General features: G+C 41.1%; 1 protein-coding gene across 1 annotated transcript in view; it reads right to left on the reverse strand.

The window, feature by feature from the left end:
* Positions 1-2,028: 2,028 nt before the first annotated feature.
* The window catches only part of LOC139559632 (cadherin-6-like), a 31,380-nt gene continuing 16,509 nt past the window's right edge, over positions 2,029-16,899 (reverse strand). Inside the window, exons 3-12 of the mRNA XM_071375792.1 lie at positions 11,523-11,817; positions 11,187-11,306; positions 10,131-10,304; positions 8,853-9,040; positions 8,404-8,660; positions 7,563-7,699; positions 7,259-7,380; positions 6,459-6,576; positions 5,692-5,943; positions 2,029-4,476 (exon numbers count right to left, since the gene is read on the reverse strand). Coding sequence (XP_071231893.1) covers positions 3,977-4,476; positions 5,692-5,943; positions 6,459-6,576; positions 7,259-7,380; positions 7,563-7,699; positions 8,404-8,660; positions 8,853-9,040; positions 10,131-10,304; positions 11,187-11,306; positions 11,523-11,817 — 2,163 coding nt within the window. The 3' untranslated portion in view covers positions 2,029-3,976. The remainder of the gene's footprint in view (positions 4,477-5,691; positions 5,944-6,458; positions 6,577-7,258; positions 7,381-7,562; positions 7,700-8,403; positions 8,661-8,852; positions 9,041-10,130; positions 10,305-11,186; positions 11,307-11,522; positions 11,818-16,899) is intronic.

Here is a 16,899-nt window from a genome sequence, read left to right on the forward strand (position 1 = left end):
TTATGTGCAGTAAGAGCTGGATTCAATCCATAGTGCTGAACATCTGCGTTGTAGCACGGTTAAAGGGTAACAGTCATTTTCGATTGAGCCGACATATGCCGCGTTTACCATGAATGCAGTTTATGCAAACGTGGAAACATTACCTTTAAATTTCAATCACTCTATAACACTGACCTCCGGCTCTACTGATTTGAATTCAGCCCTAAAACAGAATTGTGAAAGCGATCAGGCTGGTTCCACCAGGCTATATATAGCATTGTAGCTGGGTTACCGCTTAAATATAACTACATGTAATCTAAAATGTAATCTACGTAATCCACAAAAGTCTTTATTTATCATGAGAGGACCAAACTGAATTGGTCCACCCACACAGACAGCGTTGTGAAGAAGGCGCAGCAGTGCCTCTTCAACCTCAGGAGGCTGAAGAAATTCGGCTTGTCACCAAAAGCACTCACAAACTTCTACAGATGCACAATCGAGAGCATCCTGTCGGGCTGTATCCCCGCCTGGTACGGCAACTGCTCCGCCCACAACCGTAAGGCTCTCCAGAGGGTGGTGCGGTCTGCACAACGCATCACCGGGTGCAAACTACCTGCCCTCCAGGACACCTACACCACCCGATGTCACAGGAAGGCCATAAAGATCATCAAGGACAACAACCACCCGAGCCACTGCCTGTTCACCCTGCTATCATCCAGAAGGCGAGGTCAGTACAGGTGCATCAAAGCGGGGACCGAGAGACTGAAAAACAGCTTCTATCTCAAGGCCATCAGACTGTTAAACAGCCACCACTAACATTTAGTGGCCGCTGCCAACATACTGACTCAACTCCAGCCACTTTAATAATGGGAATTGATGGAAATTATGTAAAAATGTATCACTAGCCACTTTAAACAATGCCACTTAATATAATGTTTACATATCCTACATTACTCATCTCATATGTATATGTATATACTGTACTCTATATCATCTACTGCATCTTGCCATCTTTATGTAATACATGTATCACTAGCCACTTTAAACTATGCCACTTTATGTTTACATATCCTACATTACTCATCTCATATGTATAGACTGTAGACTATACCATCTACTGCATCTTGCCTATGCTGTTCTGTACCATCACTCATTCATATATCTTTATGTACATATTCTTTATCCCTTTACACTTGTGTGTATAAGGTAGTAGTTGTGGAATTGTTAGGTTAGATTACTTGTTGGTTATTACTGCATTGTCGGAACTAGAAGCACAAGCATTTCGCTACACTCGCATTAACATTTGCTAACCATGTGTATGTGACAAATAAAATTTGATTTGATTTGATTTGACCATAAACAATAACTAGTAATGCTGCATACTACAAGAAAGGTCAAAATCTCACCTTTCTGTTAAAAATTGTTATGCATTACTGAGGTGTAGTCACTTTCGAGGAGACAAGCTCAAGTACACAATACAAATATAATACAAATATTAAATATCCTTATACCTGTAAAATACATATTTGTATGTTTAGTGTTAGAGAAAATGTGCATATTTTATGAAGGTCTCTCTTGATCAAAACATCTGCCCCCATCATATTAATCTTGTCCATCTATGACAAACAGAAACAGTGCTTTTTGTTTAAAATCAATGAATTATTTTAGATTAATGGCTATAAATCGATCTCTGTACTACAGTGACGAAACCACTCTCCCCTGCTGCGCTACGATGTAAGGATTGCAGGCATGTGCTTTGTCAGTGGCTGTGAGGTAGGGTTCAGCCAGGAGTTGATTGACAGTTGGAAGAGCGATTGAAATGGTAGGAGGGACATCACAGCTTCAAGTGGTTACAGATTTCCCATCCTACATCACACAGGCACAACAAATAGACTACTGTGTCCGTGGGAAGCAGGGCTATCCATTTCGATCTACGGTGTCCACAGATCAATTTATAAGCAAAAATATTGGTGGAAACCCAGACCAGAACCACGCAGGTCCCCTAAACTGGGGACTTTACAGCTAAGAGGTGATAATGAAATAAAACCATTTCTTTTGTAGTTTACTGGAAAAGTTTATTATGATAAAATTGGACAATTGTTAATACATCATAATATAACATGTAATGTAGCCGTAGTATCAACATACAATTGTACACCTCCAAAAGACATCAAAACAGTGATATTGGCTGGACGCTTGTGTTTCAAGAATATTAATTCAGCATGTGTCCTATAAATATATATATTTTTAAATCACAATATAAAAAGCAAAGTAATACATCATGAACATCCGCTACGCTCCCAAATCACTGCAACAAAGCACTGTTTCAACCACAGTATTTACCATTATTTAGTCAAACAATTTTACTGAGAAAAGTCCTGATGTCAAATCAGAATGATGTACTCCAAACAAAACACATCATTATCCGCCAAACTTTTAATGTTGAAGCACAGATCAGCTGTAATTGATCCTTTGGATCCCGTCTTTGCTTCTTTCATTTTGAAGTTGTTTTGGAGTGACTGCTTATGTTCGCTTAGCTATTTAGTGTGATGAGTTCAGAGAGTGAAAAGCATTACCATCCAATATTGGCACAGAGAGAACAGAACAATTAGCCAACACATTATGGCTAAATGAAATATTTACTTCAGATGCTATTTATAGTTTTGGTTCATTTCAAAGGTGTTAGTTCATTCTTAATGTAAATGCTTGCTCTCTGTAGGTATAAACTGTATTATGAACACAGAAAGGTAGACTATCTGTTTTTCATTGTCAATCAATCTCCTTCTCTGCAGTTGCTTCAAAATGACCTTGTCAATGGCTTTTTAAGATCCATATTTAATAATAAAATGAAGTAATCTCTCCCCACCTTCAGACAAAACTTCCTGTACTTTGTGACAGCACTTCCAATCCAATGCTGAATCTACATGTTGTTTTAGCTAATCAAATGGGTATTATGTTTAAGAATGATTGTTTTCCTTGGTAAGTACTATTATGTAAGATAATATGAATGACATGTTCATTCACCTTGAGGGCTTTTGTGCTAACTTGATGTAAGTAAACCACATGTGTGTGTATATTGTTGGAACAATCGCATCTAATATGACAATGATTGATTGTTGATGATTGACTGATTATGGATTATGCTAATGTTGTCAGATGTTGCTGAAATTCACTGGAAATCTTGGTGCATCGTTCCTCATTTCCCTCCATTTCTTCAGTTATCATCATGTACAGAGATAGATACACACAGTTCTTGTGTCAAATCACATTTTCAGAGAGTTGCTCTTAGATAGTGAACTGTCTGTGTAACAGAAGGCTTGATAGAGGAATAGAGCATATGTACAGAGTGGCTGTCCATTCTTCAGTTCCGTAAACATTCATGAAGCAATGTTTTATTTTGGTGCTGGGCTTTCCTTCCTTTTTAAGAATTTGGACTTTTCAAAAAAAGGTATGAAGAATATCTTAAGATATGTTCAATTCCAGTTCCTTGTTCCTGGAAAAGCAAAGTTCCATTTCACTAAAACACACAAATATACCAAGTACAACATACTGCACTTCAGTAACAGTACAGAGGAACTAAAGGAGATATCACTTAAGAATACACAGAAGTATTCAGAGAAATGTGTAATCAGTGTTGTATTTCCTTCCAATGCAGCATAGAGTGACAGACGTAAACAGAAATGAAAAATAAATGTATCTTTTTATAGGTTTTTTTGACACTGAACTCCGGTTCTTAACTTCAACTGAGGGACTGAAGTTCATCCTCTCTTCAAAGGTCGGCCTTGCAGTAAAAAAAAATCCACACAGCTGCACAGTCTCTGTCTGGTCTGGCCGTCAGAAGGAACTATGGCCTACTGAGTTGGAAGGAATAAAAGGGCACTTTGTAAAAAACTTGGGCTGCAACATTTATCCTCTTTTCTGAGAAGACAGATTACAGTCAGTCATAGTTCATAGGTCATCCTCCTAGCTCCCACCCACAAACAGTTCAGGTGGTGTGTTAGGATTCAAGGTCGCTGTCCTCAGCCCCATACATGTCAGCCAGTTTCCTAAAGCGGGGCCCCCAGTCACTGAGGTAGTTGTAGTCCTGGTCCCCTTCAGAGGATGCTGACCCCAAGGAGCTCAGAGACTCAGCCACTGAGCCGGTTCCCTCATAGGCATATGTGGCCAGAGAGTCATAAGGGGGGGCAGTGGGGTTACTGTCGTTATCCTGCACCCGCTGGTTTATGAAGTCCCGGACGTCTGCGTTGTCCCGCGACGGGATGGCTGTCCGTCTGATAGGGGGGTACAGAGTGCCCGAAGGGATGATGTCCCGCCTCTGTTTGCTCTCCTCGATGGCCTCGGGGTTACGCAGAGCCCCGATGTCGAAAGCCTGGGTGTCCTCCTCTCCGCCCCCCTCGTCATTGTAGCTGACCACGTTGTCTCGCACGTCCTCTTTAGAGATGATCAGAGGCTCCTTCTTCTTCTGCCTCTTCAGTGCAGCAAACAGCACTATGATCACTGAGAGATAACCAGGGAGAAAGAGACAGACAGGGACAGAGAGACAGAGATGGACACAAAGAAAGAGGGAGAGATGGAGCGTCAGCGTTAGAGAGAGGTTTGCTGTTCAGGGCTGGGTGATTTCATATTATCTTGCTGCTCATGCTGCAGTGAACACTGCATTAGAACACGGCCTGCTTCATGTATCCACAGCCCAGTAACAATTTAGAAACGACTGCAGTAGAGATGCTGAATTTTTTTTAAATTCCAACATCGCAATGAGATTGCAACTACTAAGTGATAAATAACCAAGAATGGTGCCACATTTTAAAGCTGCTATATGTAACTTTTTAGGCAATCCGACCAAATATAGAAATGTAAGTAATAGATATGTCATTCTCATTGAATGCAAGTCTAAGAAGTAATAGATCTGATCTATGTGTGCTATTTCTATGCTTCCCGTTCTCAGGTTTCGTTTTTGCGTCTTTTACTTTTGTTTTTGTAGACCAGCCTGAAAATACAATATTTTTGGTTATTGTAAATATATTTACTTAGATGGTACAATGATTCTCTATACTATACATTGCTTATTTTGTCACATAAACTGAAATGAGGCTAACTATTAGTATTTTAGAAACTACGAAATGTTGGAGAGATTTCTGCATATTGCACCTTTAAATAAATGCATTTCCATTACACTGTATATGTAGTTAATGCTGCTGACATAATATATTGGGGTAATTGCATTCCATGTTGTATTAAAGTAACTCCTGGTGTATAAAAGGTTAATTTTACTGCCAGTCCTGTTGAATTACTATCCTGTCCACAATCTCAATCCCCTCAGACTTGTTTTGATCCTCTATATATAACACTTTTACTGTAGACAGCCAAGAGTGAAATAGGCTATCTTCTGGGAAATGTAGGGCTTTTTACTTAGAAGCGCCTGTGTGTGTGTGTGTGTGTGTGTGTGTGTGTGTGTGTGTGTGTGTGTGTGTGTGTGTGTGTGTGTGTGTGTGTGTGTGTGTGTGTGTGTGTGTGTGTGTGTGTGTGTGTGCGTGCGTGTTATACAGAAGGGGCAAATTGAACTACACTATAACCTGTGAAATTTCTTATTAAAGACATATTTTCCAAACAGTTTGCATACATTAATATGAATGACTAAATTGGAGATGGAGATGTGTCAGAGACTGACAGACTGACAGACAGACAGACAGACAGACAGACAGCTATACTCACTGAGGAGGATGATGACACACAGCAGGATAGCCACCAGGGCCCCGGTGCTAAGTCCAGCTGAGCTGGTCTGGGCCTCGGCGTTGCACAGCTCCATGTTTCCCTCGCGGTCGCAGGTGCACACGCGCACCGTCAGCGTCCCCGTGCTGCTCTGCATGGGGAAGTCCCCGTCAGTGATCAACACAGGAACCAGGTAGATGCTCTTGTGCAGTTGGCTGTAGCTGGAGCGCCGGGTTAGGACGCCAGCTGTGTTATCTAGGGAGAGAAAAAACATACAGTACCAGTCAAAAGTTTGGACACACTTACTCATTCAAGGGTTTTTCTTTATTTTTACAATTTTCTACATTGTAGAATAATAGTGAAGACATCAAAACTATGAAATAACACATATGGAATCATGTAGTAACCCAAAAAGTGTTAAACAAATCAAAATATATTTTATATTTGAGATTCTTCAAAGTAGCCACCCTTTGCCTTGATGACAGCTTTGCACACTCCTGGCATTCTCTCAACCAGCTTCACCTGGAATGCTTTTCTAAAATGTCTTGAAAGAGTTCCCACATATGTTGAGCACTTGTTGGCTGCTTTTCCTTCACTCTGCAGTCCAACTCATCCCAAACCATCTCAATTGGGTTGATGTCGGTTAATTGTGGAGGCCAGGTCATCTGATGCAGCACTTCATCACTCTCCTTCTTGGTCTTCTTCACTATAATATCAGGTGATGACAGGTGTGATAGAGACCGCAAAATATCCTACAGTACAGTACTCACCGCCATTGTCTTTGACTGTGAAGTTGCCTCTGTAAGCCCCCTCCATAGCCAGACTGAAGAAGAACTTGTGTCCACCCGCCGGGTCATCTGCATCCACAGCACTCACCGTCTGGATCTTCTGTTTACGGGATAAACAAACAGATTGATAAAAAATAAAAATAATCTGTGTGCTCTCAGATCGCAATAATAATAATAGTAAGGTGCTCTTTGGTTCCCCCGGTTTGTGACATCAGAGGACAAATTGGAGGCTAAACTTCTAGGATATAGACCATCTATATAGACCAAACAGATTGATATGTTTATTTAATCGGTGGCATAAATAACCATTGTGGAAGATATATTGTGGATGATTTTATTGAGTCCTCTCAAGGGACCTTGCTTGGTAAACAGGAGCACAGCAAACACAAACACCTCAGTGAATTTATGATTATGAATAATGACAGAGGGATGAAGGAGGGATGAAAGGCAAGGGAGTAGAGGAGAAGGCATGTGTTGGGCACCTATTTAAACATGCCCTTGATGTGTGACAGCTACTGTCACCTGCCTTGTGCTGCCATGATAGATTATCTCATCAGCCGCCTCACAAAGTAGACCCTGGAGACCAATCACTACCCCAGAGGACTGCAGTACTCATCACAGTGCTTTATCACCATTTACATACATGGGTATTCCTGGGCATATACTGTACCTATTGTAGCACCTCTAGATGTCACTAGGATATGGACGTAATTATAGCAGCGAGAATAATAAAATCATGTCAATCTATCATGGGACGTAAGTGGAGGATCCATGTTCTGTACCTGTCCAGCCTTAGTCTTTTCACAAACAAATGTCTCGTAGAAAGAGGCGAACTTGGGTGCGTTGTCGTTGACATCTAAAAGACGGACATAAACAGGCACCCAACTGGTCTGCAGAGGTTTGTCTGTGTGTAGAAAACATACACATCACAACAATGTATAATAATTGTAATAAATAATTATGTATGATGTTATTATGTTTTTTATGTTTCAACAAAGGACAGAATATAATCATTGAACTCCATAGCCTTGGTATAAGTGTTTGTATTGTGAATTCATGTGCATGATAAAGCTGAGAAAGACTTACTGAACTCTGTTGCGATAACAGAAATGTTGTGCCAGGCAGCTTCTTCTCGGTCAAGAGGTCTTATGATAAATATGGACCCATTCCCAGAATGCACGTTGAAAAGCCTGTCTAGATCAGTACGACGATCAATGGAGTACCTGTAAAATAGGCATACAAATATTGATATAAGAACAAATAAAAGCATGGACTATTTTCTTCCGTTCCCCTACAACCTCTATTGCTGCACTTGACAACCCTTTTGCACGGAATTAGTCTTTCCTGCCCTCTCTGTGTATTCACAAAATTATTCTGAATACTGCACACCCTGGGGATCTGCCCTAAACAGCCAATGGGACTTAAATCACTCTATTGTCCTCCCTTTCTTCTTTACCCTGACTGGCCTGGAAGGAAAACAGCCCTGAACAGAGGCACAGAACAGACCAGCCCTATCAGTTTGATCATCCAGCGGATTACGCAATGATCTAATTAAATGTATCCTGGAATGCCCTTTCAGTTTATTTCCATGAGGAGTGGTAATTAAGGGACTTTGGACATTGATAAGAACTCACAAAAAAAGTGTGTGCATGTGTGTGGAGATGAGCAAAACACACAGCTTGTCCTTCACTCATTAGTCTTTCTATGGACACAACGTATTCTCGACTCCAAATTTAATGAGATGGCTGATTCAACTCTAATCATTCTACATTTAAAAAAAATACTGCAACACAACCTTTAACACTCATCAAATGACCCCTGATACAAATTATTATAACCAATCTCCCCATGACCTTGGTGTGGGTGGTACGTACAGGAGAACTGAATGGGTGGGCTGGAGGGAAAGCAAAGCAGTGCTCTAACTAACCTGACTGGACTGTTGTATCCATCCGGGTCCATGGCCCTGACAGACCCTACTGCACTACCCACGGCTGCATCCTCCTTCACCTCCATCACGTAGCTGGCTCTCTCAAACAGAGGAGGCTCATCCACATCCTCTATGCCGATCCTGACTGTGGCCATGTCCTTGGTGGGTAGGTACCCCAGGAAGCGAGTGTCCAAGGTCTGAGTGTTCTGTACCTGGATCTCCAGTGTGTAGGATCGGGTCTTTTCATAGTCCAACGACTGCAGGGACAGGGACACAATAGAACACAGTAGATGACTCATGTTTTGTAATGATGCAGTACAAATGTATTTTGATAATAGCGTTTGTGATGGTCTAATGGCCTCAGGCCTATCCAGGGCTGATAATAGGGTATATATGCCCTAGAGTTTTGGCTGACTATCTTTGTCATTCACAGGGATAACAGATATTACCTTTAGAACAGTAATGATGCCCTCCTGTGAGTCTTTGTCCGTGATGACATCGAACATGTCCAAGCCATCCCCACTGACAACACTGTAGTACATCTCCGCATTCTTCCCAAGGTCTTTATCTACTGCGTTGATTCTCCCAACTGGGATTCCAGTTTTTATAGACTCTGGAACGCTGAACTGATATATACCTGGAATCACAAACAGACACACATACTGTATGTAAATCAACGGATGTTCTAACAAATTAACTTTGAGATACTTCATATTAGACTATTTGCATTTGTAGCATTCACTCCCATTTCACCATTTGTGTCACTAATTATGTTGGAGAGTATAAGGAAAGTGTCTTAACAAAATGGAGCCAAGACAGCCTGGAACCATGAACAGAATTGCATAAGCTTGTCACAAATAGAAGAGGTTGTTTGGCTTCCTTTGGCATGGTGAGAGAGTGTTTTTTTGTGCCAGCTTCTCCTCAACACTTCCATGTTTCTGATGCTAACACATTTAACAATTCAGATTGTTAGGGAGCCTGTGAGCCTGTATCACTGCCCTGCAGCAGTGTTAGTGGTGAATTAACCTTGTGCTCATGGTGACCAATTAGACAGTTTCTGTTTCCTCTAGCATGGTGCTGACTGGGGGTGTAAGCCTCCTGCTGTAAGGTGTCATCAACTGACAAGGTGGAGAGAGAGATGTGAGAAGGCAAATTTCACACTGTGTGTGTGGAGTGTATCAGAAGTGTTTTACCCCTTTACTTTCCACCATCCAACCACGGGACTTTAACAGAATAGTAATGACAAAAGCAATCTGTCAAAGTCAAACAGATTCCGGGATGTTTCTCATTTGTGTGTGTGTGAGCATGAGAGAGAGAGAGAGAGAGAGAGAGAGAGAGAGAGAGAGAGAGAGAGAGAGAGAGAGAGAGAGAGAGAGAGAGAGAGAGAGAGAGAGAGAGAGAGAGAGAGAGAGAGAGAGAGAGAGAGAGAGAGAGAGAGAGAGAGAGAGAGAGAGAGAGAGAGAGAGAGAGAGAGAGAGAGAGAGAGAGAGAGAGAGAGAGAGAGAGAGAGAGAGCTCAGTATTACACTGCTCATCTAATCAGGATTATCAAGCTGATTCACTTCGTGGGACCCGGCATTGCAATTTAATCACAGCTAACCCTATATAAGATGGACACACTTACACACACAGTACACTGACACTACCACTTATACTAGGACTACTATGTATACTTCAACCACCAGTATAATTCCAGTTATTGTGCCTCACTCTTAGTCTTCTACTCACTCTGAGAGAAGCGTGGGGGGTTGTCGTTGACGTCGGTCAGGGTGATATTGACTGTGGTGGTTCCAGTTAAGCCTCCCCTTTGGCCCGCCATGTCCTTGGCCTCAATCACCACCTGGTAGTGCTCCCGCTTCTCCCGGTCCATCTCTCCAGGCCCCAGGGCTGTCCTGATGATACCTGAGGACAAACCAGAAGAATACAATATTCATGTGTCATATAATATAATGAGATGTATTGTTAATGAGTTAGCTAAGAACATTTATCCTTCTCTGGTCCTGTAGGGATTACTCATGGTGCCACCATGCCAAACAGATTTAAGTGATGTGGGTATAGTTAGAGTGACCTAATTTATGTGCATGTCCTTTATTTAAATACTGTATCAGCAACTACTATAGTTACAGCTACCAATGGGAATAATGTAACTAATAACTGTTCTGAGAAAGAAGCACCTCTTGCAAAGAAATGGTCACCACAATCGTTTCACATTGCTAAGACCTTGTGCTTGAATTTAATGAGAAACATTTAATACTGGTATGTAACCTAATTATTTTTATGGAACAGTAAAAAATGGCAACCGCCCCGACCTTCCATTAGATAGCACACAAGACCATCTGGCCTGGCTTGTTTTGTTTCTGTGAATGGGTTCTATCATCTGCAACATGACTGTTTTCAGATAAACCCTCAGAAACATCTATTTTTTTCCAAAGCTCTTAGGATTTCATGTCCTCTGGTGTGATGGGGACATCATCTTCCATGTCACATCAGGGATAAACCATATCGTTGTTAAGCCACACAATAATCTGCCAGTTGGAGGCTTTTATTGTTTCCATTTGTTTAAACACAGAACGAGCGACAGGATGTTCCAGAGTGCACATTAGAAATGATTAAATGTTTCAGTATACTTTGGAAAATGCACAGGGGGCTGAGAGAATAGCAATGGCTCTGGCAGTCTGACTCTGAACATTACATTACCGTCTCTCTCTCTTCATTGTAGTAATAATTGCTTTGAGGATTAAAGAGCATTGCTGGTGGTTCAAACAAACAGACGGACAGACAGACCTGTGTTTGGGTCCACAGAGAAGTATGGGTGCCCCTGGCTGATGCTGTATCGTAGTTTTGCGCTGTTCCCGTACATGCTGTCATCTGCATCCGTGGCTGTTACCTGGGTGACTGAAGTACCTGAGAACGGAAGATAATAGCTGAGGATGAATATGAACTCACATCAACTGTCAAAACCATTCATGGTTCAAAGAAAAGCAAACAAAATATTTGACACTTTAAGGCACCATTGACCTTGAAATTTTACTGATCGTTAATCATCAAAGGTTAAAACATAAATTGAAAGGTCATGACCCTGTCATGTCAAAAGTCAAATTAAAGTGAAAGAGCACATACCTATATTAGACCTCTCAGGTGCACTGGCAGTGTAAAGTTCCTTTGCGAATTTAGGCTCATTGTCATTGATATCGTGAAGTTTAACGATGAACTCTGTCTCAGGCTCCAGTTTCAGGCCTGTGTTCTTGTTGACTACGGTGGCTCGGAGGGTATAGAAGGCCTTCTCCTCTCTGTCCAGTCTCTTATTGGCATGGAGGTCACCATTGTTTTCATCAATAGTAAATATGTCTCCAGCCCCGTCCCCGGTTAGAATGTACTTCAGGGTTCCATCCCCCTTGTCCATGTCAGATTGAAGCTGCCATAGAAAATCAAAAGCATAGTCAACATATTTGTCTCCATGGAGAAATGGGGCCTGAAGTCAGCAAGGCAAATACCAGATGTATACTACAGATGTAGGATCTTAATTTCATCACTCTTTTGATGGTGAGAATTTTCCAGCACAACAAGAAATGCAAACTTGTAGTGTATTCAAGGTTTAAAAAGTCTTCTAAAGTCTAATTTCCACTTTAAAATGTGAGACTTGATTTGCCCTAGCGGAAAATCTATCAACCTCTACAAAAATGTTAAATGAATTATAATCAACGAACGAAGATCTGTTTCGGATTGAAACCTTGTCAATAAATCGGTGAATTGGGAGCTTTAACAGTGTGCGGGCCTTCATGTTCTATACTATTAATTATAATCTACATAAAACTTATTTTTTTACCTTTATTTAACTACGCAAGTCAGTAAAGAACAAATTCTTATTTTCAACAACAGCCTAGGAACAGTGGGTTAACTTGCTCTTTCACGGGTAGAACGACAGACTTTTAACCTTGTCAGCTCAGGGATTCGATCTTGCGTCCTTTCAGTTACAAGTCCAACGCTCTAACCACTAGGCTACCTGACGCCCCATAATAATGAACATTTCCTGTTAATGTAGGATTATTATACTACTTTAGCAAACTGGCTTAAATTAAGGTCCTATATCTGTATATACTGTACAACAACTGCATTTAACAGACCTAGGGTTTATTCCATATAAATATTCCAGTCCATTTAGGGATTGGACTAGCACGCCAATGGGGAAACTCCCTATCCCTGACCCCAACTCCGGAGGTCAGCTAGTAAAACACCAACAGATTTACACTTTGCATTAGATGGTGTGACAGTTGATGGATTGTGAGGAGGAGTGTGAGTGACAGGTAGGGTAGGTGACGGGTGCTGATGGTGAGTGACTCATTCTGTCTTTCCTTAATACGGTCTTGCTTTGCTGACAACGCTCCGGTTTCTCTGTACCAGCATACCTGGCTTATAAAGGTTACATGTTATTTAGTACACACATTTAATACCTACCCATTTATCTGTCAAACAGTATATTATCTACCTCTCCAGGTCCTTTTGTCTATCTAAACTGCTAGAGATTATACAGTAGTACACCAATCCAAACAGAGATTCACTGAATTAATTAGTGAACATCCCAGTGTACTCTCAATGCCTTCTTATAACTGTCATTGAACACACACAGCAAGCCAGGTAATTGTCAAAGTACAAGGCAGTCTCAGAACATGCACACTTGAATGAAACAGGAGTTGACAATGATTGAGGGAAAGAAAGGAGAGAATCTTTGAAAACGAAGAAAGCCAAGATGGTATGAAGCCTAGATATGACAAAGGATGAATGATTGACGCCTCCCACAGATGTCTTAGAAAATCACCTAAATCCAACATGTACCACATAATACCTGCAATTCCCCTCTGAGCAAATATGTTTCTGTCTCATCTCATCTCTTATTCCCATGCCTCTAAGTAGACATTATGCAAATTTGAGCAATGGGTATAGAATGGGGCTTTATCCTCTACCATCCTCAGTGTGGGTCCCATCTTTACTGCATCACACTTATATGCATTTCAACAGTGCTATAATTATGTTGGTGGTACACCTAAGCACATAGGCGGTGTTCAATAAGGCTAAGGGAAGCTAAGCTTCTCCTGAAGTAAACTGAATTAAATGACAAGTTTAATAAACAAGTTTTTCAATTAAAATTATTATACAAAATTATTGCAACCAATAGAATGTTATATATATGGGGGAAACAATCATCCCAGCTCCGCAGATGTTGCTGCGAAGAGACAGAATCATTAGATCACTTGTTTTGATACTACCCATATGTAGCTTGTTTTTGGTCACAGGTTCAGGAATGGCTGAAAAAATGCAACATTTACTTGGAGTTAACTATGTTGGGTGATTTGAAAAGTCATAGTAAATTGATCAATGTAATAATACTCGTAGCAAATGTGTTTATCTTTAACCATTGTGGAGTGATCGGGTCTGTGGGACCCATTTTCAGTGTTTACGAAAATAAAAATGATACAATGAATTATATTTTAAACCTGAGACTCATTGGCCTTGGCTCATTTTCTGTGAAGAACATGTAAAATAACATACTTTCATTGAGTGCACACTGTGCACCCCCCTACACATTTATATAACATAAGTGGATTTCGGGTCCACTGGACCCGAGGGTTATAAAAGTGTGGAAAAGTGTGTGTGTAGGTGAAAACAAGTAAAAATTAAACAAAAAGGTTTGCTGTGTGCCTTCACTCTGTCTTCCTCCTCACTGTGCCTGTTGTTTCAACATAGCACCAATAACCTGTCTGTCTCCCTGCCTGTCTGCCTGTCTCCCGCTTTTCTCGCACTCTTTACCCTTTGTAGTGTGTGAAACTACACAATGTCTTGCGGGAACCTGCACAATGTTATTACAATACATTATTTTGATACATTGTAAAGAATTCAGTATTTTCCCACACTCTACCAAAGCCAGGTGCAAATTGGGGGAGGGACACAACAAATAAATAGCTTTGCATGTGTGGCTCTTCACCACAATCAATCAGTATGGCAAAAATAATCTCTGCTCAGGGGGCCTTAGAAATGATTTTGCAGAGAGAAAAACTAGTGTGGAAGGAGCGTCTTCCACTTTGGAAGATGAATAATTTTCCAAATATGAGGATCATGTCTCTGTCAATTTGGAGTCTGACAGTGAGTTGGAAGAAGAGGATGAGATTGACCCTCAGCCAGCCCCAGGACCAGCCGTCAGCAGCCAGCCCCAGGACCAGCCCATCAGCAACCAGCTAATCAGCAGCCTGCAGGAGGAGAAATATGGATGTCAACAAAATGGTGAAATTGAATGGTCTTGTTGCCCAAGGAATGAGCCACCCCGCTTGGCTGCCAATGTGATAAGGATGCAACCAGGGCCGACGCTGATGGCAGTTACTCATGTGCAGGACATAAAGTCTTCTTTTGAACTGTTCATCCTAGACACCATCCAGAAAATCATTATGGAATTTGTGTCATACGTGCCAAAGAAAGTAAAAAATGGGAGGGATGGGAGAATTTGTGGCCAGAAATCATAATGGATTACAATGCCACAAAAGGAGGGGTGGACAATTTAGACAAGCTGGTGACTGGCTACAGCTGCAAAAGAAGAACCCTACGCTGGCCACTTGTGATATTCTTCAACATCTTGGACAACTCGGCGTACAACGCGTTTATCAACTGGATGGCATTGAACCTAGATTGGAACAGAGGGAAGCTCCAGAGGAGACGGCTCTTTCTCGAGGAGCTGGGCAAGGCATTGGAAAGAACTCAAATCCAGAGGAGGCAACATATCCCAAGGACCCCAGCTTCTGCAGCCATCGTGAGGAGGATTCAGGAGGAAGATGCTGGTGCTGTATCCATCCGACCCACAGAACCAATAACTCCAATACCGGAAGTAAGTGTGAGTGATGTTGTTGCATGCGTGTGTGTCTGACTCTCCTACCTTGGCCTGCTATAACTATATATGTGAGTGAGTGAGTGAGTGAGTGAGTGAGTGAGTGAGTGAGTGAGTGAGTGAGAGAGTGAGTGAGAGTGAGATGTTAGTAAAATTCCTGAACTAAGTGTTTTCATCATTCTAGATTGCAGCCGGTAGCAACAAGAAGAAGTGCTGCGATGTGTGTGGACCCAAGAAGGACAGTGGGGCCCCATTGTTTTCAATGGGGCTCAATGATCATTTCCATAAAATACTGTATGTACTGTCAAATTTATCCTTCCACTTTGTTCAGTAAAAAGCAATAAACATCAATAGTGATAAACCTTGTTTCATGTATATTTGTTCAAGATAAACAGGATTTATTCCACCTATGTCTTGATTATAATTTATTTTTGTTTACAAAAATCACATTTTATCAAATAAAAATAATAGCGCTTTTATTGATAAATGTGATCTAGCAGAGGTAAATGGCAAATATGAACCATGTATGCTGTCTATATGTCTTGTAATTGATATAAGTCAACATCTAAGTATTAAATATTAGGTATTTTTACGTAAATTGTTATGGCTGTATTGTTTTAAAAACCCAATAATATTGTGGGTCCATCAGACCTGTGAACATTGGGTGAATAACAAAAACATGAACATCACACAACGGTTAATTTACAATCTGTAGAAACTATAAAAATAGAAAGGTTCAGAACTTTTGTGAAACCTCACAGCTCAGTGATAAATATATGGCAGCTAGAAATCAAAACTGGATGGTCTTCAGATATTGGAGGTTGGAGGTTGGAGTCAATAAAACTAGTTTTTTAACCACTCCACAAATTTCTTGTCAACAAACTATAGTTTTGGAAAATCGGTTAAGACATCTACTTTGTGCATGACACAAGTAATTTTTCATGACGAAAATTACGTCATGGCTTTAGAAGCTTCTGATAGGCTAATTGACATCATTTGAGTCAATTGGAGGTGTACCTGTGGATGTATTTCAAGGCCTACCTTTAAACTCAGTGCCTCTTTGCTTGACATCATGGGAAAATCAAAAGAAATCAGCCAAGACCTCAGAAAAAATTGTAGACCTCCACAAGTCTGGTTCATCCTTGGGAGCAATTTCCAAACACCTGAAGGTACCACGTTCATCTGTACAAACAATAGTACGCCATGGGACCACGCAGCCGTCATACCGCTCAGGAAGTAGACGCGTTCTGTCTCCTAGAGATGAACGTACTTTGGTGCGAAATGTGCAATTAAATCCCAGAACAACAGCAACGGACCTTGTGAAGATGCTGGAGGAAACAGGTACAAAAGTATCTATATCCACAGTAAAACGAGTCCTATATCGACATAACCTGAAAGGCCGCTTTCCATAAAAAAGCCAGACTACAGTTTGCAACTGAACATGGGGACAAAGATCATACTTCTTGGAGAAATGTCCACTGGTCTGATGAAACAAAAATAGAACTGTTTGGCCATAATGACCATCGTTATGTTTGGAGGAAAAAGGGGGACGCTTGCAAGCCAAAGAACACCATCCCAACCGTGAAGCACGGGGTGGCAGCATCATGTTGTGGGGGTCCTTTGCTG

Source organism: Salvelinus alpinus, chromosome 30 (assembly GCF_045679555.1).
Source record: "Salvelinus alpinus chromosome 30, SLU_Salpinus.1, whole genome shotgun sequence".
Lineage (NCBI taxonomy): Eukaryota > Metazoa > Chordata > Actinopteri > Salmoniformes > Salmonidae > Salvelinus > Salvelinus alpinus.